This window comes from Silurus meridionalis, chromosome 27 (genome assembly GCF_014805685.1).
Source record: "Silurus meridionalis isolate SWU-2019-XX chromosome 27, ASM1480568v1, whole genome shotgun sequence".
NCBI lineage: Eukaryota > Metazoa > Chordata > Actinopteri > Siluriformes > Siluridae > Silurus > Silurus meridionalis.
Genome location: NC_060910.1, coordinates 4,531,732 through 4,557,347, shown reverse-complemented (window position 1 = coordinate 4,557,347; position 25,616 = coordinate 4,531,732). Strand labels below are relative to the sequence as shown.

Below are 25,616 nucleotides of genomic sequence, written 5' to 3'. Positions count from 1 at the left end.
TGTGCCTCCAACTTTGGGGTAACACATTGGGGACGAACCACATATGGCTGGGAAGGTCAGGTGTCCCAATAGTTTTGTCCATGTAGTGTGTAGTATAAGTATGTAAGAAAACCAATACCTCAGATCAAAATCTATCTATCTATCTTTCTTTCTTTCTTTCTTCTTTCTTTCTTTCTATCTTTCTTTCTTTCTATCTATCTTTCTTTCTATCTTTCTTTCTATCTTTCTTTCTATCTTTCTTTCTTTCTTTCTTTCTTTCTTTCTTTCCATAACGCTTTATTATAGGTTTGAGGTCAACAAGTTTTTTTTTTTTTTTTCTCATAAAAATGATTATCCGTCATTGTTTTATTTAATAAAATCCCACTTTGTTCGCCAAGATTCACTAGTAGATCTGACAAATGAGTTAACAACAAGCCAAAGACATGTATTCAGGATTTGTTGAGATACAGAAACTTGAATGCTTCAGATTTTTTCATTATAAAAACATTAATTTGTCAAATGTTCATTGAAAAAAAAGTTTCTACTATGCAAAAGATTTCTATAAAACAGCTGTGTGGTGATGTCGGCTGTTTAAAGTGTTAAAAACTAATTTGCACTGTATAACTTATAACAACTATACTAATATATACAACTATAAACTGGTACCTCTTTAAAAAGCAGATTTACTATCATGCATTTTTTGCATTATGCAGAGTTTTTCATTCTGCTCCACCTCTAATATTCCTGTGTAGGTGTGTGACTTACTTTTTGAGGATCGGGGATGTATATGGTCGGCATTTCAAAGCCGCATTTGTTGAGTCCCGGTCTGCGGCACAGCTCTTGAACTATCTGCATCATCACTCTCTGTGAACAGGTCGGGGCGAAAAAAAAAAAAAATGCGTTGTTATACAAGAACAAATTAGGAGTTTGTTCTGCATGAGAACTGAGAAGGAGTTGCTCTAAAAACAGAATGCTGATGCTTGACTTTCTACACACACACCCACACACAAAGCCACGCCCACCTGTCTGTCCGTCTCCCGTCCTGCCTCGTCAGCTTTACTGAGATAAAAGCGTAATTTGTCTCCGCATTTCTCACTCAGCTTTTCCACTATGTTGATTGTTCGCTTACACAGTGCCTGGCCCATCGGGTCAAAAAACACGAAGATCAGATCTGCCTGCTCGCCTGAACAACACACACACATTAAACAAACACTGCAGTGAATTACGGTTTGTATTGTTATTTCAATCCATTTCCATGCATTTTATTCCTTTCCCTGTTATACAAGTTACTACCAAACACTGATTTTCCTCACCAAAAGACGTAATGGCGCCGTTGACGTCGAACGGATACACCATGTCTCCGTCCACCAGCCCGGGGGTGTCGACAAACGTGACCAAGCTGAACTTCTTCTGCTTTGAGGTGGAGATTTCTGCAGACAGGTAGTCCATGAGTCCTAAAACACAGAAACAGCTTACCAAAATATGTACTTACAGACTTAATAAGTAGATGTACATAGTAATACATAATCACTTCAAAAGTAATGATGGAATTCATGTGCAATGATCCAATCATGTGCTAGCAAAAGAAATAATGCAAATACCGGTCATTAGGTATTAATTTAATGACATGGCATGAGGTTTGGCAGCGAGAAGGCTGGTCTGAGCATTTCAGAAGCGCTCACACGCGAGAGTTTCGGGATAGAATGGCGTGAAAAACAAAAAACATTTGATGAGAGACAGTTCTATTGTCAGAAACACCTTGCTGAAGGTAGAGCTCAGACCAGAATGCTCAGATCAAGCTGACAGGAAGGCTATGGTATCTGAAATAGGTACTCTTTACAACTGTGTTGAGCTGAAAAGCATCTCAGAATGCATAGCATGTTTGACTTTAAGGCGGGTGGGATGCAATAGCATAACCCCAATTCACAAAAAAAATAAAAATGCAATGATTTGCTCAAAACCCATATTTTATTTACGATAGAACATAGAAAATGTTTAAAATGTTTAAACCATTTTATAATATGTACCATTTTAAGGAAACATTAAGGTCATTTTAAATTTACTGGCTGCAACACGCCTCAAAAAAGTTGGGGCAGGTTCATGTTTTCCACTGTGTAGAATCACGTCTTCTGTCTGTATACATAAGGGAACTGAGGAGACCAGATGCTGAAGTTTTTGGGAGAGAAATGTTTCATACTGTATGTCATACAGAATTCTAGCTTCGCAACAGTTCTGGGTGTCCTTTGTTGTGTTTTTTGTTTCATGATGTACCAATTGTTGTTAATTAGTGAAAACCAGTTCAGCAGTTGAGATTTTCAAATCATTGCATACTGTTTTTATTTACATTTTACCCAGTGTCTCAACTTCTTTGGAATTGGGGCTGTAGGTGACCACATGTGGTTTTACTCCTATCAGCCAAGAACAGATGTTTGCCTGGTGCCTGCTGTAGGCTTTATTCATTGCTGCATTGGTACCACTTAATTTGCGGATTGGATTCCCTTGAATATGGAGGTGTTCCTAATAAAGTGGCCCATTGGAGTGTATCATATATCGAAATATCTGTTAGAGGGTACGTATAAACCAAACTGGACTATACTGAAAAGCTGCTACAATGAACATTAACATTGTAGTGGATTTTTAATTAGTTGAATGAAGAATATTGTGAAAAATATGTATAAAATAATTCTTGTATCTTATCATATCAAACAGCATTATTACATCGCTATGTTCCCTAAGTGATACATCTTGTCAGGATGTAGCCACACTTTCTGTGTTACAGCAGGAGGTCTGTTGTCATGGTTGCCCACAACAGCTCTTCAACTGGCAGCTTTAGTGCCGAGCCACATAAAGCTAGCCAGTGAAGAACGACTGTGAAGCAACGCCGGACCAGCTAGCGCCTGTCACTCGAACCCATGAGCAACTCTTTCTACGATCATGAAGCATAACCAGACTTCTCATTTATTTCTTCTTTGTATATGATTTAAATATCGTATTTAATAATATTAGACCACATCAAAATGCAAGGAATCTTTTGCAGTTTGTGACTTTTTGATATGCTTCTATATGGTTGTTCGACGTCTGACCTCTCAAATACTAACCATTTCCAAACCACAGAGGAAACGTTACTACCTCTCTTTGGCACGAGGTCATCCTGACGTGAAGAGCCGTCCACCTCCATGATGTTAGATGCTATTTCTACAATACATTATTCGACATTATACAATAAGATTTGCTCTCATACATAATCGGATAATCAGATGTGGTCGGACGATATTGTATATTGTATTGTATATTGTAATGACAATGTATCTGATTGGTGTCAACATTTAATTAATAATCGTGATAGCTTGATTCAACAAAAAATTTAATTTGCGTAATTAAAAAAATTGGGGGGAAAAAATCGTCCAGCCTTAATTCTAAGTAAACTTTATAAAAACTGTGATCACAACACTGACCTCAAATATACATCTGGCAATATTTTCATTTCAGGCTTTTAATAATGTTTGTTTCAGGGCCCTGGAAATAAGCCCCGCCCTAAAATCAACAGTAAAATATATCTCAGTTTTGTTACATTATAATAGTCATTTAGATGATTGCTCATATCCTAGGGTGTAAATGGCAAAATTACAAACTGCCGCTTTAAGAATCCCTCTGTGAGTTTAATAGGAACACTGAGGTTCTTTCAGTACAGCAGGAGCAGGTGGTCATGCGCCCCTACAAATCACAGTCCTGTTCCTGCGCTAATCAACATTCTCCGAGGTTGCTGCTCTCCTTCAATTCCTTAAACACGACATACAAGTTGACATACACAAGGCTTCCACAAATCAACAGGAACTGCATATGTCGAACGCCATCTATATTTTCTCAGCATTAAGGCCGGAAGTCCACTCGCATTTCCCCGGGGCAGGGCGTAAATGGCACGCCGAACTCCCTGAGCAAGCAGGACTTTAAATAGCCCACAGGAACATTGATTTAGCATCAAGAGGCGCTCGGCTACACGTGGCATTCCCTAAACTCTGCTCTTTAAACTCACTGAAAAGAAGAAAGGCAAATTACTGGCATCTTGGCGAACAAGGTGGTGGTGGTGGATGAGTTGATTGTATTGTATTAGTAGAACTGCAAGGGATTTAATGTGCCTGGGGAAAGGTCAAAGGTCATAAAAAAGCTGCGTCATCCTAGCGTGGCAGTGCGCTAAAGCCTGAAGAAAGGCATGATTATGTACACACTATAGACCTAGCTAACAGCTGACAGCTAACAGACCAGGCCACGCCCAATCTTGAAAAAAAATGTGTCGCTTCAATCGATTGTTATATGCATCACCCTGGTTAAGTTTTGAGGTCAGGAATCGAATCATTATACCTTATTTTCTCTAAGTTCTCTGTTCGTCTTTTAAACTTTATTTTTTTCGTTTACGCATCTGAAATCAAACCCGACGTTCCCTGCCCCGCCCAAAGCACACGCTACAGAAAAACTATACGTTACACCTACAGGCGCAGACTCGCAAGAAAACATTGAATGTAGATATTAAAAGTGTTTCCAGACCTGCAATTATTTAAAACAACCCTGTGTCTCGCAATATCGCCAGGCATAAGCTCCGGCTAGTTTCGTTCATTCAAGATACTATAAAAACATTTCCGGCCCTGAAATTAGCCACGCCCTAAAAAAAAAACAACAACAACAACGAAATATTCGGAATAAAAAAAGGAGGGTACGTGGGGTCACAGAAGAAAAGAGAAATGCAATTCACCTCACAGGCAGCAGAGGGCTGTAAAAAATATTACAAACCGCTTCTTTAAGTCTTGAATGAGAACGTTTGACGGAGAGGTAAAAACGACAGACTGTATGGCATGACAGTGAATCACAGATATTGGTCTTTTTTTTTTCAGGTCCTGTGCGAATCGGCGTGACTCAGTCCGTTTCGAACTGCACCCACTAATGAACCTACTGAATATGACACTCGGACACTGTGGGGTTATTATACACTCGGATGGGGAAAAAACGGTCAGGGCGTGATAAAAAAAAAATGAAACAAACAAGAAAAGAAACAAAAAGTGAATAAAGGAATTCAGAGCAGAGGGAAAGAAAACTTTATCAATTATAATCATTACTCAGCAATTATAATCAAAGCAACGCGAGACGCAGGTCTGTCATCGTGTTCCTATCTCTGTAAAAGGCTCGAGTGCTGATGAATATGAGTACAGACGAACGAGAGAATGAGTCAGGATCAGGGATTAGTCATGGCTTTGATAGGCGCACACCTCCGGCGTTAGATGGCGTACGAGCTACGCGTTTTACACGAGAAAGAAACGTGACATTAACAACAAAAATTCTAGATGTGAGGAGCAACTAAGAAAAAATCCTACTTTCATAAAACCCACACAGAGGCTCAGAATGCTGAGCAAACTTGTGAAAAAGAATTGTACCTAAGCCATTTAAATAAGGGTCTAATTCCTACCTTTGAACTCCAGGATTGGGCGGAAATGTGGGTAAAGATGCAGTGTGGCATTGCCCTGTGAGCAAAAGAGCGAGAAAAAGAAAAATGAGACAGGGTGAGGAAACAGGCCGGCGATACGGAGGAGGAAAAGTGGTGATGAGTAGAGCAGAGCGCTGACTGTGTGGAGAAACGAGCCAGGTCCAGCTAGAGGGAGCCTCCCTTCTCTCTCTCTCTCTCTCTCTCCATCAACGTCACAGTCAGCTGCAGCTCCTCTCTCTTCCTCCAGCTCTCTCAGTTCACCCTCTTCCTGCTTTTCGCTGATGATCTCGCTTTACAGCCCTCCCTCTGGTATAACTCTATTATTCATCTCCCATTTAGTGTGAATGACATAGAGAGTGAGAGATAGAGAGTGTGAGAAAGAAGGAGAAAGAGACATGTTTGCTGTAAAATGACACTTTTAGACAAACCCCTGAGCGACATCCCAGAACACAGCAACAATACGCTCAACTCGTACGCAGATTTCATTTCCAGAAAATTCTACAACAGGATTCGCCATTATTTCTTTCAAACGTCCAATTCTGTGCGTAGAAATGTGACGTGCATTTATTTATTTTTTAATCCCTTTCGTATTTTTGTCGGCAGCGTTTTTTCACAAACACACACGATTTCACTTCGACTTTCATCCGCAGCGATTATTTCAATTTCCATTTCCGGCCCTTGGATGCTCGATTTTTGCCAAATTTCATCTACAGTGTTTTCTGGAATTTTCCATTTTATCCACAGTTTTATCTCAATGCCCAGTTTCGTCCCCTTTGCTTTCTCAAGTTCCTGATTTTGTCCCAAATCTCCCAATGAATATAAAAAAGAGGCATCACCTATTGTATCAATTTTGGTGCAAAACCCAAAAAGCATCACCCAAGAAAGCGTAGCCAATAGACCTGATTTGGGATAAATAGAACCGAGTGCAACTGAACTAGAAAAAATGGAAGACAAAAGTAAAAACCCGCCGTAACGGATCGATTCTTTTCAGTAGTACATTTCTGTCTTTACGGCAATTCGAGAACTATGTTTGCGTTTATTTAAAAAAAAAAAACAACAACAAAAAAACCCCCCACTAAAGATAAATGTCAAAATCACAGCATGAGATGTCTGGCAAATAACCACAATTATTAAAAAAATAGAACTTACGGTCAACGATTCTCGTTTCCTTCCACTGGTTACGAACGTGAACCCTTGCGTTTCTATGGCGACGCCCGTTTTCTGGATGTGCTCCTCGACATACCTGAGATAATTGGAAAATAGATTAAATTCAGGACAAAACTGTGCCTGTGGATATGCTATTTATGCAAAAGTATTGGGACACATACATTTTCCAGCCGTATGTAATATTTCACCAAAATGTTATCACAAAGTTGGAGGCACATAATTGTACAGGATGAAATTTTCCCCCTTATTCGAACTACAAGGCCCAAAAAGGGACTGATGTAGAAAAGATTTACCAGTTTATAAAGGAGCTTTTCCCAGCAGAGTGATTACCCATAATCATCACTATGATCTTCTTTCGAGGGGCCAGCAATCTCAGGTTCAGCCTGGAGGCCATTTTCACAAGACCTAAGAAACATGTACATACATATACACACACAATAAATATAAAGCTGTCAGGCAGATTTTATAAAGCTGTCAGATCAGATTTTCCATAAAAAATCTTCCAGAAGGAATAAAATAATGAAATCCGTTTTGTCCGTGTGCTTCATAATGCGTCTTTACAGTCAGTCAGCAATTCAGAACTGACAGATGTGCTGAAGTGCTGACAAGTGCTTTATCTGGCGAATCGTTAATCACAATGCATTATAAACATTATCATTTCTTAGAAAGAACTGTAATTAAACACAAGTCGCATCAATCCATCTATCAATTTTTAATACCCTCAACATATTACACAGGATCATACAGAAGACTGGAATATATTCCAGAGAACTCAAGGTGAAGGACCACAAGGTGAAGGGGTCCAAACCCACCATGTAGCACAATTCAGATCAGTTTAGTTTAGTTCAATTCAATTCAGATCAGTTCAGTTCAATTCAGATCAGTTCAGTTTAGTTTAGTTCAATGTAATTCAATTCAGATCAGTTCAGTTCAATTCAGATCAGTTCAGATCAGTTCAGTTTAGTTCAATTTAATTTAATTCAATTCAGATCAGTTCAGTTTAGTTCATTTCAGTTCAGTTCAGTTTAGTTCAATTCATTTCAGATCAGTTCAGTTTAAATTAGTTTAGTTAAGTCTAGTTCAGTTCAATTCAATTTAATTACATCCTCCATCCTGTTTAGTCTATTTCAGTTAATTTCAACTCAATTCAGTTAAATTTATTTTAAGCCAGTTACATTTCAATTCAATTCAATTCAGTTCAGTTCAGTTTAATGTAGTTCAATTCAGTTAAGTTCAATTTAATTCAGTTCACTTTAGTCTAGTATAGGTAAGTTCAGTTCAATTCAATTCAGTTTAATTTAGTTCCATTCAATTCAGTTAAATTTAATTCAGTTCAATTTAGTTCCATTCAATTCAGTTCAATTTAATTCAGTTCAATTTAGTTCAGTCTAGCTTAGTCTATTTCAGTTCAATTCAATTTAGTTCAGTCCAGTTTAATTCAATTCAGTTTAATTCATTTTACTTAAATTCAATTTAGTTCAATTCAATTTAGTCTAGTTTAGATCAGTTCAATTCCAATTAAGTTCACTTAAATTCAATTCAGTTTAATTCATTTTACTTAAATTTAATTCAGTTAAATTCAGTTTAGTTTAGTTTAGTTCAGTTCAATGAAGGTTTATTTGTATAGCGTTTTCAACAATTGACCTTGTCCCAAAGCAGCTTTACAGAAATAAAGAGGTTATAAAATATGCATGAGCGAGTCAGTGGTGACTGTGACAGGGAAGAACTCGCAGAGACGTTATGAAGAAGAAACTTTAAGAGGAAACAGACTGTAAAGGAAAACCGTCCTCATTTGGGTGGCACCGAATGTCCATTCATTATTGTTGTTGAGGTGTTGTATACAGAATGTCATCACGATCGTATATTTTTAATGAAACACTATAGACTGAAGATCACTGATGTTTCACAACTTGTGCTTCGTTAAAACATACGTTTTTGGTTTTGGTTTGTCCATTAGCCCCAGATATCAGTGAGGGTTGAATTTCAATTCCATCACAGGAAATTTTTCCGTTTCCATTTTTCATTATAAGAAACAATATTACACATTCTTTTATTACCACTTCCTCCCTGTAAAGCTGCTTTGAGACAATGAACATTGTTAGAAGCGCTATACTAATAAAAATCGACTGAATTGAATAGAAGTTTGAGGTTTATGTAAGCAGATAAATGTTCATTTTGCTATATAACTAGTGATATTACTGCCATTAGTATTTATTATTACTACATTCATAGCCTTTACTTTGTCACATATACATATATACTGTAGCAGAGTTACTTTTTTCTTTAAATATCCCAGTTTGTTAGGAAGCTGCAGTCAGAACACAAGGTTAATGATGATACCATGCCCTAGAGCCACACTCAAAACCCCAACGGCTTATAGCTCACTACTATTACTACTACTACTACTACTACTAATCATCATCATCATCATCATCATCATCATCATCATCATTCACTTTTTTGGCCAAATATGTTGATTATTAATAAAAAAAAAAATGCTTTATTTCATCATTTCCCTGATTTCTAACTTTGTCTCTTTAGACTTTATTGACATTTCTCCTCATATACACTGATCAGGCATAACATTATGACATTGACATAACATTAAGTGAATAACACTGATTATCTCTTCATCATGGCACCTGTTAGTGGGTGGTATTTATTAAGCAGCAAGAGAACATTTTGTCCTCAAAGTTCCCTTCCTTCTTTCTTTCCTGCTTTCGTTCTTTCTTTCCTTCTCTTCTGTCCTTCCTTCTTTCCTTCTCTTCCCTTTCCTTCCTATTTTCCTTCTTTATTTCTTCCCTTCCTTCTTACCTTATTTCCTTTTCCTTCTTTCCTCCTTCCTTCTTTCTTTCCTTCTTTTGTTCTTTCTTCCCTTATTTCCATCTTCCCTTTCTTCTGTTGCTTGTTCTTTCCTGCTCATTCATTTTCTTACTTTCTTTCCTTCTTTTTCTCTCTCCCTTTTTCTTTCTTTCTTTCTTTCTTTCTTTCTTTCTTTCTTTCTTTCTTTCTTTCTTTCTTTCTTTCACTGATTATCTCTTTATCATGGCACCTGTTAGTGGGTGGTATTTATTAAGCTGAAAGTGAACATTTTGTCCTCAAAGTTAATGTTAGGTGCAGGAAAAATGGGTGAGTTTGAAAAATTGTGATGTCTAGACGTCTGGGTCAGGGCATCTCCAAAAACTGCAGCTCCTGTGGACTGTTCCTGGTCTGCAGTGGTCAGTATCTATCAAAAGTGGTCCAAGGAAGGAACAGTGGTGAACCGTGACAGGGTCACGGGCGGCCGAGGATCACTGATGCACATGGGGAAAGAATGTTGGCCCGTGTGGTCCGATCCAACAGACGAACTCCTGTAGCTCAAACTGCTGAAGAAGTTCATGCTGTCAATGATCGACAGGTCAGGACTGTTTTAGCAGCAAAAGGGGGACCGACACAATATTATGCCTGATCAATGTTAATTGCAATACAAATACACCTACAAACTACATGTAAAATTCAAGTCATCCAGATCTATTTATTATTATCACTTTCCTGTGAAAGAAAACTTTCGCTTTCACTGTCAAAGAAACTCAGTAACAGTTCCTTCACATAAACGTCCACTGAAAACTTACCTAGCTTATATTTCGAGTAACTGTAAAAGACCTAAAGAAGATATCTTCTTGTTCTTAAGCACAAAAAAATCTTTCTAGTACCACAATATATTATAGGCTCATATATATTACATCTGCAGATACACTGAGGATTAGAATAAGAGAGCACTAGTATATAGTAGGATTAGATTTCAGGCTCTAGTTTATCCTTTAATTATAGAGTGACAAAATGCCTACATGACAGCAAATGTAGGTAAAGACAAAATATACAATACCTAAAACAGAAATTTGTATTTAAACAATATGATGAGGATGATGATAATAACAATAATAACAACAATAATAATAACAATACAGAGACAATAAACCGCATTGCAACACTTTCACTTTCAAAACACCTCCTTCCTGACTTGTTCAACATAAAATTAAGCCATTTATAAATAATAAATATTAAAAATGCATAAGTCTTTATCCTTGAAAGAAGTTTATTTCTGAGTATCAGGTTTCAGTAAGAGCTCCATGCAGCGTTCACTGACTCTACACTTGTCCTGGGAATAAATGACACTGCAGTGTATTTACCGTTTTCCTCGTCGGTATACAGACTGTGACATTCTTGGAGAATTCTCTCGCTCGGGGTAGTTATGGCTGTTTCCAAAGTGTTGGTCACTGAGCGGGGTTTTCTATTGCCCGACATGTTGCCCCCGACTAGGAACTCTTTCTAACGAGCAGGAGTGCAGGGGGACCCTTTAGAGTGTGACACTAGGGCCCCCTGGAGGCTCCGTGCGGCGTTTTAGCGCCTCTATTTGGGCAATTTCGACGTTTTAGTTTCGTTTTAATATTTGTTTTTCTTTTCGAAAGATAACGCACATGAAGATTGGGCAATAAAATCAAGCAAATAACACGTAATCGGGCGGTATCGTCGATATCGATACCCCAATTATTATTGTTTAGTGTGTTATTATATGATACACGTGTCTATATGATGTTTATTATAAAGCTTTATAATAAATATCAATAAATAATATGAAAATCCAATCATATTTTATTTGTCACACCTTCATACAGAGTAAGGCATGTAGTAAATTTTTTTTACGACTGTCCAATACTGAAAAAAATAGAAATATATAATATAAAAAAGATCAAATACTGTATAATAATAATATACAGTATAAAAGTAAGGACTAGTTTTGTTTTTATGGTGAGAGAAGCTCTGGGTTACTCATCAGAAGGTCTGGGGTTCATGCACCACCAGTGAACCAGTGAAGGTTCCTGGTTACTGATCAGAAGGTTGGAGTTTATGCTCCGGTGTTGCCAAGCTGTCATTCTTGGGGCCCTTGAGCAAGGCCCTTAACCCTCTGTGCTCCAGGGTCTCGCTCTTTCTCTCTCTCTCTCTCTCTCTCTCTCTCTCTCTCTCTCTATGTCCCTCCCTGCTAGTTTCTACCTACTCTCATTAACATACACACAATAGACATGTGAGCGAAAAAGTCACAACACCTTTGTGCTAAACAACAGGCAGGAAAGCAGAACTTTATCATGGAAGTTTCACTCTGAATATTTCATATCAAACATCATATCACTCTCGTAATTATTCCTAATAACTCAACTGTGTTTACCAGGAGGCCCTTGGTTATTCAGGTCTAATCATGGCCGGCTCGGACCCCTTCTTCCTAACAAGCTTCACTTTGCTGCAGCATATATTTAAGTAGTAAAAAAAACCTGAAACAAAAAATAACCCGTCACACACACTCTATTTAAACTGTCACGCTTTTGCATATTCCTTGACTTTTATACGTTTTTGTGTAAAAAACAAACAAACAAAAGGATGATGACAATTCTGCTTCCCTAAAAAAGGAATGTCTTCTTGACTCACCTGCTGTTAAAAAAGAAATTCATACGGCACAAACATGACCGAGTGACAGAGCGCTGACTTGTTCGTTTGTAACACAGGCACAGAGGAAGAAGAAATAGTTCCCTATACATATTAATGTAAATATTAAACACAAGTAGGATCGATATTTTTATGTAAGTAAATCGATCCTCTCTGTACAACACCAGCATCGAAAGTATCGATACTATAGATAACAGGGTTGTATGGAAAGCATTGATATTTTTGATGCTGGTGTTTGATACACTAATGTCAAAAGTATCGAAAGTATCGATATCGAAAAGTATCGAAACTGCTCGGGTCTGTTCAGCTGTTTTTCTGCTTGTTGCTTAGAATAAAAGTGGTGTGACTCTCCAGCTCACATGTCTATTTTGTATATGTTAATGAGTGTATAGAAACTAGCAGGGAGCGACAGACAGACAGACAGACAGACAGACAGACAGACAGACAGACAGACAGTAGATAGATAGATAGATAGATAGATAGATAGATAGATAGATAGATAGATAGATAGATAGATAGATAGATAGACAGACAGACAGACAGACAGACAGACAGGCAGACAGGCAGACAGAGAGACAGACAGACAGACAAACAGTTGATAGATAGATAGATAGATAGATAGATAGATAGATAGATAGATAGATAGATAGATAGATAGATAGATAGATAGATAGATAGGTGAGTTTATAGATGGATAAATAGGTGTGTGTGGGTGAGTTTATAGAAGGATAAATAGGTGTGTGTACAGAGAGACAGAAAGACAGTAGATAGATAGATAGATAGATAGATAGATAGATAGATAGATAGATAGATAGATAGATAGACAGACAGACAGACAGACAGACAGACAGACAGACATACAGACAGACAGACAGATAGGCAGACAGGCAGAGACAGACAGACAGACAAACAGTTGATAGATAGATAGATAGATAGATAGATAGATAGATAGATAGATAGATAGATAGATAGATAGATAGATAGATAGATAGAATAGATAGATAGATAGGTGAGTTTATAGATGGATAAATAGGTGTGTGTAGGTGAGTTTATAGAAGGATAAATAGGTGTGTGTACAGAGACAGAGAGACAGACAGACAGACAGACAGACAGACAGACAGGCAGGCAGGCAGACAGACAGACAGACAGACAAACAGTTGATAGATAGACAGACAGACAGACAGACAGACAGACAGACAGACAGACAGACAGACAGATAGATAGATAAATAGATAGATAGACAGACAGTTGATAGATAGATAGATAGATAGATAGATAGATAGATAGATAGATAGATAGATTGATAGATAGATAGATAGATAGATAGATAGATAGATAGATAGATAGATAGATAGATAGATAGATAGACAGATAGACAGACAGACAGACAGTTGATAGATAGATAGATAGATAGATAGATAGATAGATAGATAGATAGATAGATGACAGACAGACAGACAGACAGACAGACAGACAGACAGACAGACCAAACACTCAGCAGTTGAATATCGGGTCGTGAAAGTATTTTTATTTACACACCACCATACAGAGTTGCTGTACCACCACAGAATGCCCTCAATGCTAAATACACAGCAGAGGCCCATGCTGTCGACCCCCTACATACTGAACATGTATTTATTTTGATGAATAATGGTTGTGGTAAAGAACACTGGGTATGATGTAGAGGCAGAGCCTGCATGGGAAATCTGATGAATAAATAGAAATAGATTGTTTTTTTTTAAAGTTCCTACAAACCTGAGAGATTTCAGAGGCAGTTTTCATTATTAAAACAAACACAGTTAGATGTTGGGTGGTATGAGCTCATTCAGGTTTGCTAAACAGTGTGTGTGTGTGTGTGTGTGTGTGTGTGTGAAGAAACACAGGTAAGGCAGGGTGTGTCGCTTCCGGAATACACAAACTGTACTTCCGGGAGAGAGAGAAAGAAGCAGCGACAGGTGTTTAAGGGGAAAGTAGGCAGGCAGACATGAACATGGGCGCAGTTAAGACCTGATACATCTCGGTGAAACGAAAGCTGAAAGTGTGTGTGTGTGTGTGTGTGTGTGTGTGTGTGTGTGTTTTCATTTCCAGCTCGAAGAGACTTCCTGTTGGTTTTATTCATCGCGGTTCATGTTTGCGTTTACAGCGATGACTTTTCGATTCCCGTGACACATGTCCTGATCATCTGCGTGCGCGCGCGATTCCGTCTCGAGCTTCCACACTTCCGGCTGCGGCGATGAAAATATCCGGAATAACTTTTCTGCACTTTTTACTTTTATACCAAAGAGGTGAGTCGACACGTTTTATATGTATTTCATATATATAACAGCTGCAACCGAGACACGGAGCGCATTCCCCCATACCCTATAAAGTGTCTCTCCCCAGCGTCTGTGTACTGTAGTGTATGAGGTCGAATAAAGAGGTTATAAAGCGTACACTAGGGGATATTAAGGTGTGTCACCTTGATAATGGTTATTATTATTATTACTAGTAGTAGTTTTGTAATAATTGGCCTGTCACGTCTGTTGAATCCTGTGCAAAATGTTTAATTTGGTCCCTAAAAGACAAAATATGAAGCTTTTAATGGTCTAATAATTAATAATTAGTCAGGAAGTGAGCAAGAATTAAGCAAATGTAATCCGGAAACTCCTCTAAAACTCTCAAGACTCTCCTGAAACTGCCCGTAAACTCTTCTGAGTCTCTCTTGAAGCTATCTTGAAACTCTTTTGAGACTATTCTGAGACTCTTGAAACTCTTCAGAGACTCTCCCGAGACTATTTCGAGATTCTCCTGAGACACTTCTAAAACTCTCTTTAAGTTATCTTGAGGCCTTTTTTAGACTATTCTGAGACTCTTGAAACTCTCTCGAGACTCGCCTGAAACTTTCTTGAGACTCTCCTGACAGTCCACTTAGACTCTTTTGAGACTGTTGAGATTCTCTTCAGACTCTTGAGACTTTCTTAAAACTCTCCTGAGACTCTCCTTAAACTTTCTTGATGCTTTTTTGAGACTATTCTGAGACTCTCCTGAAACTTTCTTGAGACTCTCCTGACTCTCTCCTTAGACTCTTTTGAGACCAATGAGATTCTCTTGAGACTATTGAGATTCTCTTGTGACTTTCTTAAAACTGTCCTGAGACTCTCCTTAAAGTTTGTTGATGCTCTTTTGAGACTATTCTAAAACTCTTCTCAAATTTTCTCGAGACCATCCCGAGACTCTTGAAACTCCCCCGAGACTCTCCTGAAATGTTCTTGAGACTATTCCGAGATTCTCTCGAGACTTTCTTGAGACTCTCCTCCGCCCAGTGCATTCACTCGTATAGCTTTCTGATGCTCAATGCTAAATTATTAAAATATTACAATAAAAATTAAAAAATTAAAATAATACACACGGCTGTCCGGGTGTACACAAATATCTTCCGGGGGGAAATTATTATTATTTTTTTTAAAGATTGGTCATTATTTGGTTATCCGCTGCACTTCATCAAGGACCTAATGACAAGCTGAAAAACTGAATTGAGAAAATGGGATCGATTCGAGACAGATTTCCTGCTCAGTGATTTGTTGTACCTGAATGATTCGTTGCTTCGTGTGAAAGTTTAATATCGTGCCAGTTTGGCATTGGCCCCATTTGTTACCAGGTAGTGAATAAATAATTACATTTGAATGCTATTATATTTCACTGAACAAATAATAGGCAGTTAGATTTAATCTCGAGCAGCCCAAAGTTTTTCTTTTGAAGGGACCAAAATCAAACTTGATTAATGTTTCATTATATACTAAATAATACATTCAACTTAAAGCGTTTTGCTTTCTCTCCTTTATGATGTCATAATGTTAAAATATGCTTACCTAATGCAGTTTTAATGTTTTAGTTCAATGAAACTCAGTCCATTAAGTAACCTTTAACAGGAGACATATAGCTGCTTATTATTGTTCGAAAGCTTTTCCGAATGGCATTTTTCACATTTTTGTGTCCTCCTTCACATGTATGACACGGCAGGACGAATCAAAAGTGGACACGGACCCTGGCTTGGGCGTCTTAGATCAAAACGAATTGTATTTTGATCGTATTACAACGTGTTGGTCCTGTATTTGAGTTATTATAAATAAAGCTTATATGGAGATTATAGTTGTAAATTAAAAAAAAATGTACATAATAAACAAATATAATAAAAAAATAATTAGCAATTAAAAAAATAATTAAAAATTAAGTAAGGACAGTTCATATGATTAACATTTAAAATATACAAAATATACAAATATTACATGATGTTTGAATTAAACAACATGCCAAGAGAATAAGGGTGTGTTAGCTTAAAAAGGGTGTGGTAGCAGGACCAGCTTTGAGACCCCTGGTACATATGTTGAGTAAGAAGTTCTCTGGGCTGTATCTTTATGAGCTGTGTATCCATGTATCCTCTATGAGCTGTGTACCCATGTATCCTCTATGCAGATTGGATGCTACAGTATAAAGTGTTAATGAAGGCTTTGTACCGTTTGGATTGGACTGTAACGTGGCCTTTTTTTCCCCACACAGCATTATCAGATAAGGAGAACACAATAATCGGAGAGCTGGGGGGGAACATTGTGCTGCCATGCCTCAATCTCCCTTTCAAAACTAACATAACAGTGACCCGCTGGATGAAGGGCGGCGCGGTATTGGCTACCCATAAGCACTCTTTGCCCGGCAGCGCAACGCATGCGCCGCCTCATATATCCATCCTGGACAACAGCAGCTTGAGCTTTGCAGGCTTGATGACCATAGATGAGGAAGTGTATCGGTGTGAGACCGAGCCGAAGAGTACCGAGTTGCCTCGTGCAGTTAATTTACTGATCGCAGGTACATTAAGGCTCTGTAATTCACAGGTGTATGTAGGAGCCACGTGGGCTGGTTTCTGTTAGACACGTGATGGGGTGGGAAACAGGTTCGGCCGGTTCACAGGGCCTGTGTGACCTGCAGCAGATACAACCAACAAAAAACCTGCTCCAATGAATATAAGCCAAACTTCTTTCTTCACCGTTTGCAGGGATACGGCATTCCGACAGAAACATTCATGATATTGTGAATGTGAGCATTAGATGAGTTCTATGAAGGTTCTATGAATGTTATTTCAGCATTAGATGAGTTCTATGAAGGTTATATGAATGTTATATCAGCGTTATTTCAGCATTAGATGAGTTATATGAAGGTTATATGAATGTTATATCAGCGTTATTTCAGCATTAGATGAGTTATATGAAGGTTATCTGAACGCTATATGAGCGTTATGTTCTCATGAAGGTTATATGAACGTTATTTAAATGTTATATCAGCGTTAGTAAAGTTATCTGAAAGTTATCTTGTATGAGCGTTATTTCAGCATTAGATGAGTTATATGAAGGTTTATGAACGTTATATGAGTGTTAGATGAGCATCAGATAGGTTATCTTAAGGTTATATGAATGTTATATAAGCGTTAGATCAGAATTAGATGAGTTATATGACGGTTATATGAGTGCTATAGTGGCATTAGATGAGTTATATGACGGTTATATGAACGTTGTATGAGCGTTAGGTGAGTTATTTTTTAAATTATTTTCATTTATTAGTTTATGACTGCAAACATGATTGTGTTGCTGCTGCTGAAGTAATATGTAAACTAAAAAAAATTATTATTACTTCCCCAAAATTTGTAAAATATTTAAAATATCTTTCTTTCTTGTTTATTTGCTTTCCTATTTAACTAAAATTATTACCTCACATATGCCTTGCCCTGATATGACCTTTTGCCTTTCACAAATTGTTATATATTAATTATATACTTTACATTTTTTTATGAAATATATATATATATATTTTTATATTGTTTAATCTCTTACAATCCCATTTTTTTTTTCCAGATGGTCCAAAGGACATGGTGGTAAATGTAAACCCAGGGACTCATCTCAGAAACAATTTGTGGTTTGTCATTAAAGGCCAGACTGTTACTTTTAATTGTTCCAGCAAGTCGTACCCCACGCCAAACATGACCTGGATGTTTGAGGATTTGAATGAAAACAAAAGCAGGGCGTTTAAAAATGATGCTTCTCTAAACTTTGAGATCATCAACATTCAGCCTGAGGATCAGAGAAACTACACGTGCATCGCTCTGAACACCATCTCCAACAAAACGGAGGCGAAAAGACTGGAACTGCTCGTCTACCGTATGGTTTACAAATTACTGTTCCGTCTGTGCGAAACGATTGGTTATACGAACGTTCTATTAATGTTGTGTTAGATGAGATATGAAGCCTGTATGAGCGTTAGACGAGAGTTCGAAGAAGGTTTTATGAACGTTATCTGAGCATTGTATTAGTGACTGTTGATTTCTATGAAGGTTTTATGAGCGTAATCAGCGTTTAGTTATGTAAAGGTTATATGAAGGGTAATTGAAGGTTATAGAAGCGTTATGAGTGTTATATAAGTGTAATATAAGACTCATCTAAAGCTGCTACAATAAACATTATGAGCATTATAGCAATTTTTTGAAGTTTTATGAAGCTTATATGAGTGAGTTGAATAAATATTATGAATTTTATGAGCAACAGATGAGCTATATATGTATTATATATAGATGAGCTGTGATGGTTATATGACCATTATAACAATGTCAAACGATTGTTAGAAGAACGTCATATTATTTAGGGGTTAAATTAATGTTAGAAGCTGAATGAGGAAAGATCTCCACAAGCACACTCCAAAATCAAATCGAACATATTTCTAGAAGAGTGGAGGTTATTATATTTATACGGCGGTGCGATAAATTGGATGTTTTGGATTGATGTTTAAGTTAATATCTAACTTAATATCATTATAACACACAATCATGGTGTTACAGTTTACGGATTTTTTATAAACGCTTGTTCCTATACTTTTTTTTCCATAACCTCATTCTCCAGATGCTCCAGATATTCATCCGGACTGCCTATGGCAACATGGCTCCCAGCCCGATCAGGGCCTTTTCAACTGCACCTGGTACGGAGCTTACCCGACCCCCAACCTAACGGTGGAATTGGACTCGACTGATGGCGGGGTTCTTCTGAGCAGAACGCAACAGACGGAGAACTTTCAGCTGACCCTGAACAGGAGCATGCTGTATGATGGCCAGGAGATCTCCTGTGCGGGACAACACATAACACAAAGGCTTGACGCCGATAAAATATGCACCCTCAAATTAGGTAATATATGTGTATGTATACACACACACTACATTTCCAAAAGTATTGGGTCACCTGGTCATAAGTACGGTATTTGGTCTTCGAGAGTTGCATTCCACATTTAGTCCCAATTCACTCTTATAATTCCCTCCACTCTTCTGGGAAGATGTTCCACTAGATTTTGGAGTGTGTTTATGGATATTTGTGTTCATCAGACACAAGGTGTTATGAAAGGCAGGTACTGATGTAGGTGAGGAGACCTGGGGTTCACATTCATCCCAAAGATGTTCAGTAGGGATGAGATCAGAGCTCAATAGCAGGACACTCAAGATCTTCCTCTCCAAAGCATGTAAACCAGGTCTTCAAGGAGCTCACTTTGTGCACAGGGGAATCACCAAGCGGGAACAGGGTTTGGGTTTCCCAAGTTCAAGTGAATGCAAAATTGTATTATAGTGCATCTAAAGACGTCCTGTACAACTGAGTGCCTCCAGATTTGTGGTAACAGTTTGGAAAAGAACCACACAGAGCAGGAAAGATCAGGTGTCCCGATACCTTTGGAAATATAGTGTATATTATGTGTGTGTAATATGGCTTTTAATTGCCATATTACTTTGAAGTGTAAATATGAATAAATACATTAAAAGATCATAAATAAAAATCAATTTCAGATTGGGCTTTAAAATTTATAAAAAAAAAAAAAAAAACTCACTGTGTTTTTAGTTTGGAAATAATCCCAAACTTTGGAAACTTTTTCTCTTCCTTTGGCCTGAATCCCTAATTCCGACCTCGTAATTCTGACTTTTTCTCGCAATTCTGACTTTATTTCTCGTAAGCATCCATCATTTTGGTCATCCCCCAGTAAACATGTTGTGGGCTTAAAGTGTGAAGCTGATGGTGTATGAATGAGGCTCCTCCGCTTCATCTGTCTTAATCCAAGCTGATTCGCTAAGACTATCTGATACAGAGGCCACACCTTCTTCATTAGGATTGACAGATACAGAACACATCTTCTCGCTACTAAACTGAACTTCTCAAAAAAACCTGCTGCATAAAATCCTGCCATCATTCTGTTTTTATTTTGTTTTTCACAGCCGCTCCATATCCTATGGGACAACCAATGGTTGCTGCTCTGGAAGGCACGAACATCACCCTCACCTGCTCCGAATCAAAGTCTCTGCCTCCTGCTAAATCCATATGGCAGCGAGGAATAAACCAGGAGCCCATTGTTCCCAGCTCCAAGTATATTTTGGTTGAGCAGGGACCTAATCTGAGCCTCACCATAGTCAATGCCAGCATGGCGGATCAGGGCTTGTATTTCTGCTATAGTGAGAATACTGTTGCTGCCAAAGAGCTGGAGGTCGTTCTCACCATCAGAGGTAAATAACGTCTACTTTGTTGTTTGAAACTAATGGAAATATATAGGTGTGTGTATCGGTCTGTACATTAATATATTTGTCATTTCGATTTATTGTTTGATTTTGTTTAAAACTATTCAGCCAGTAAATGTTGTGCAATTTTTTTTATTGAGATTTCAAGCTTTTTAAACACTGTATCTTGTGAACGGGTTTGTTTTTGTAATAGCCTCTGCGGATAAGTCCGGAGCCATGGTTGGGGTCTTCATATCGGTTTTAATCGTAGCAGCTGGAATCGTGGTGGGCTATTTCATGTACACTCGCCGCGACAGGATATGCCTGGGTATGCATGCTTTTTATCATTTAAAGGGTATCTGATGAGAGATTTGTTCCAAATGTAAATAGTTTTTTTTTTATTTATGTATTTTTTTCCCCTCTCTACGCTGTGCACAGGTTTACCATTTAGGTAAGTATTAAGTTGTTTTGTGATGGTGGTGGTGGTGGTGGTGGTGGTGGTGGTGATAAGATTTATTATTATAAGTATAAGCAGTGGATTTATTATTTTTTTACCTCATATGTGACCAGTATATGTAACAGCTATGTATGTTAAGTTATAATAATGTAGCTAACCTGTATTGATGGCTTCTAGCTACGTTAATCATAATCCAGACTGTCCCCGAGTTGCGACGGTTCGATTTACGATTTTTTCATTCTTACGAAAGCTCACGATACGACAACACTGTAAAAAAAATAGAAATATTTTGCATCCACTCACAACCCTACGTTCGTTTATGCTCCCGCTGCCATTTACATATATATATATATATATATATATATATATATATATATATATATATATATATATATATATTACATAATATATAGTTTATACAGTATGGTACTGTGAATTCTTCTGCTTAGCCAAATGATGTACCGTAATTCAATTTGAATTAAATGAACAAATTACAGTATACTACCCCATACCGATCACCATTCTTTAAGTCTGGAGTTACGATATTTTCACGGGTCATCGTAACTCCTCGTCAGGGACTACCTGTATACATTATCCAACTCTCTACACTCGGTCTGTAGAAGAAACCTGTGTGCGTTCAGGAGCTTTCAGAAAAATCCCTCAAAACTGCGATTTCATCTTCTTCTCTCTAGGGTATCAAATGATACTACCGCGGATGTTCTGAATCTTATCGAGTCTGACGACGAAGAAATTTTTCACGACGCTGTTCCGAGACTCCCCCCTCTTTCCAACGGTCACGTTTCTGTCCAGGGGACAACACTTGTGGAAATCCACCGCATTCAGTCCAGTAAGTGTAAGCTGTTTAGACGGTGTTGGGTGCACCTGCAGGATTTTTCTTCCTGAGACCCACTATACAGCAAACTCCTGATCATAAGTATGCTATGTGTTTGTTTTTTTCGAGCATCACATTCCACATTTAGTCCCAATTTGCTCTGATAATTTCCTTCACTCTTCCAGGAAGATGTTCTACTGGATTTTTAATTGTGCTACCACAATGCTGTTGGTGAAGTCAGGTACTGATGTAGGTGAAGTGAGGAGTCTTGGGGTGCAGTCAGTGTTCACATTCATCTCAAAGTTGTTCAATTTGGTTGAGGTCAGAGCTTTATAGAAGGGAGATCTTCCACTCCAACCCATGTGGAGGATATTGTTATGGAGCTGGATTGGTGAACAGGGGCGTAGTCATGCTGGAACAGATTCAAGTGAAAGGAAAATTCATGCTAGCACATCCAGAGACATCCTGTACAATTGTGTGCTCAAAGTTTGCGGTAGCAGTTTGAGGAATGTACATATGTACATATTGTATAGAACTTTCATTTATAAAACGCGTGAGAAACTTTGTAGACAAACTGAAGATAAGAAGATTTAAAGACTGAAGACTTGCTTTTTTTCCTCAGAGTGTATATTCATCCCATTTGATTTAGCATACAGCAATTGTTTGGTTTGGCTAACCCCCAGTGAAACCATACAAATTTCCAATTTTAAGGATCTATAACCATGAATTATTCAAAGGAACCCAAGTGTGTGTGGTCACCATATGCTGATATGATTTAGTACCATAGCTGGTTTGTTCATCTCAAAGAACTTTAAAGGTTCAGAGAAGGCTCGCATTAGAACCTATTTCTAATGCAATAATGATCTGAATTAGCCTTGAAGAAACATCAAATATATATGACTGTACAGTTATCTGGCTCCATTCATTTTAACGAGTTCTTCGGTTTGTGACTCTGAAGTACTACTTTGTTGTAAAAAGGGTTCCTTCAAAACAGGTTTCAAGAAGACCTTTATTTTTTTACAAGCTACAATTTTTAACCTTTAAAATAACAATTAATTTAGTTTCCATTTACATGTTTCTTTGTCTTCTCCAGTTTGTGTCTCTTTTTCGGTTTTCTAGAACCTTCTCTAGAAAGGAAATCCTCAATATTCAATCAAAGAGAGACGAGCGTTGAAAAGAACCAGTAAAAGAACCCCAAACAACAGTTCTCTTATTATACCATCTCACTCATATCCTAACATTTCTATTTACTCTTCTAGATAAAGCGAACACACCTTTCCTGCTTCACATGTGGACTTTGATCACCAGGGAGTAAATAAAACACTATATTTCCAAAAGTATTGGGACGCCTGACCTTTCCTGATCTATGTGGTTCTTTTACAAACTGTTACCACAAATCTGGAGGCACTCTTAGATGTGCTATAATAAAATTTTGCATTCACTTGAATTCAGAAATCCAAACCTGTTCCAGCATGGTGATTCCCCTGTGCACAAAGTGAGCTCCTTGAAGATCTGGTTTACATGCTTTGGAGAGGAAGATCTTGAGTGGCCTGCTATAGAGCTCTGATCTCATCCCTTGAACACCTTTGAGATGAATGTGAACGCTGACTGCACCCCAGGTCTCCTCACCTACATCAGTACCTGCCTTTCATAACACCCTTGTGTCTGATGAACACAAATATCCATAAGCACACTCCAAAATCTAGTAGAACATCTTCCCAGAAGAGTGGAGGGAATTAGAACAGAAATGGGGATTAAATGTGGAATGTATTCTATTATCAAACCTTTTTATGGTCCTTAGCTTCCCAAAAGCTTCTCCCAAATCAACAAACTAGATTTTTCCCATTATTATTTTATTGACTTCACGTTTGTAAGTACGACATTAATAATTGTAGTTAAAGTCTGCATCAGCCATGTAAACGGTTAAACTTTGCGTCTACGTTATCACGGTGGTCAATAGGTCAGGGGTCGTCAAAAAGCTAAATCCGAAACAGGTGAAAGACTTTTTCAATCGGAATGATTTGAATCAGAACGGCAAGAAGATGTAAACGTGGCTAATGAGCCTCGGCCCCCATTATCCTGTCGCCGAGTTACTTTTATATAGACACTGACCACTGCAGACCTGGAACATCCACAAGAGCTGCAGTTTTGGAGATGCTTTGGCCCAGATGTCTAGACATCACAAATTGTCAAACTCGATCAAATCCTTACGTTCGCCCATTTTTTCTGCTTCTAACATCAACTTTCAGAACAAAATGTTCACTTGCTGTGTAATAAATAAATCCACCGACTAACAGAAGCCATGATGAAGAGATCACCAGTGTTCTTCACCACTCAGAATGTGATAATGTGATAATGTTATGCCTGATCTCTCTTTATCAGATAACCATCTTGTTTATGGAACACAATTTTTAATGTTTTTTCATAAATAAAATTCTTTATAATTTTCAAAATTTAATGGAAATTGAATTGGACATTGTTGCAGGTGATCATGAAGATAACATGACTGATACCGATCTTGATCATCACACACATGACCGAACGCTGGATCACCCGCTAAGTCACCCGCTGGATCACCCGCTGGATCACATGCAGGATCACACACAGGATCACATGCTGAATCACCCGCTGGATCACCCGCTGAATCGCATGCAGGATCACACGCAAGAACACACGCAGGATCGCACACTGGATCACACACAGGATCACATCTATAATCAAACAGAACTAATTGACTATTAAAAAAAACCTTTTGTAATTACATAATTTCTTAAAAGAGCTCTTACAAGGTCTTTTTTTTACAGTGCAGGGATCTAAAGTTGCAATTTGTGTGTGTGTGTGTGTGTGTGTGTGTGTGTGTGTGTGTGTGTGTGTGTGTTTTTGGTGTTAATGTTGCATTTCCAGGTATAAACATTGGACATACAGTTACTAATAATTGTATAGTATTGTTTTTATGTGTGTGTCGTTACCCACCGCCTTGTATAGCAGCATGAACTCTGTCCTGAATATTGTGAATTGCTCGCTTCAATTCTTTTTCTTTTGTTTGTTGAATGCGATTAAATAAAATCTGTGATTTTCTCAGAGAAAGATACAATAAATCTGCAGCATCTACTGTAAACTATACACGTGTGTTCAGTGTGGCCTCTGTTTTGTAAATAAAATAAATGATTTATCTGAGAAAAAAGGAACAGACGTCACGAGTGTGGGGTTTTACCAATAGTGTGGCTTTTTTTTTTATTGGATTATTTAAAATCATCTCATCTATATTTCATTTTAGATGTCATTGTTCAGGGTCTGGATGTTGATGAATGTGGATGGAATGTATTGTCATATCCATCCCTTTCTGTCCTATTTGTGTGTGTGTGTGTGTGTGTGTGTGTGTGTGTGTGTGTGTGTGTGTGTGTGTGTGTGTGTGTGTGCTATATAGCTAAAATAGAATAAGATGTACTGAAATGTATTATAGATTGTACTGATTTGTACTAGATTACACTAAAACGTATTGCATTATTAAATATGGATGGAAAGAAATTAATTACTGTAAACTTGATGTTTTATTTGTCATAGATACTTTATATAAATATATTTTATTGATGGGGAACTCATTGCTAATCCTCAACGACATTTGACAAAAGCTGGAACTGTTTCAATGATGTTCTAAAAAAAAAAAGAAGGAAAAGAGAAAGAAGGT

The 25,616-nt window shown here is 37.8% G+C and overlaps 2 protein-coding genes across 6 annotated transcripts in view; one reads left to right on the top strand and one right to left on the bottom strand.

The window, feature by feature from the left end:
* Positions 1-10,940, bottom strand: part of si:dkey-98f17.5 (uncharacterized protein LOC569123 homolog) — a 39,764-nt gene extending 28,824 nt beyond the window's left edge. For all 3 annotated transcript variants that reach the window (XR_006924694.1, XM_046841583.1, XM_046841584.1), the window contains exons 1-7: positions 10,789-10,940; positions 6,913-7,024; positions 6,602-6,695; positions 5,435-5,489; positions 1,293-1,433; positions 1,002-1,162; positions 745-843 (exon numbers count right to left, since the gene is read on the bottom strand). Coding sequence is in view for 2 of the 3 variants with exons in the window: in XM_046841583.1 (XP_046697539.1) it covers positions 745-843; positions 1,002-1,162; positions 1,293-1,433; positions 5,435-5,489; positions 6,602-6,695; positions 6,913-7,024; positions 10,789-10,903 (777 nt within the window). In the remaining variant the exon portion in view is untranslated. The remainder of the gene's footprint in view (positions 1-744; positions 844-1,001; positions 1,163-1,292; positions 1,434-5,434; positions 5,490-6,601; positions 6,696-6,912; positions 7,025-10,788) is intronic.
* A 3,052-nt stretch (positions 10,941-13,992) lies between these two features.
* On the top strand, positions 13,993-25,051 carry vsig10 (V-set and immunoglobulin domain containing 10). Of its 3 annotated transcripts, none has more exons than XM_046841555.1 (10): positions 13,993-14,135; positions 14,241-14,382; positions 16,634-16,936; positions 17,977-18,279; positions 19,015-19,293; positions 20,364-20,648; positions 20,854-20,967; positions 21,078-21,090; positions 21,789-21,943; positions 24,414-25,051. In XM_046841555.1, exons 2-10 carry the CDS (start codon positions 14,331-14,333, stop codon positions 24,668-24,670), a joined length of 1,761 nt encoding a protein of 586 aa, XP_046697511.1. In that variant the 5' UTR covers positions 13,993-14,135; positions 14,241-14,330; the 3' UTR covers positions 24,671-25,051. The 3 variants fall into 3 exon arrangements, with proteins under 3 accessions (XP_046697511.1, XP_046697513.1, XP_046697512.1); XM_046841557.1 differs by having other exon boundaries at positions 14,021-14,067; positions 14,186-14,382; XM_046841556.1 differs by lacking the exon at positions 13,993-14,135 and having other exon boundaries at positions 14,142-14,382.
* Positions 25,052-25,616: the final 565 nt, after the last annotated feature.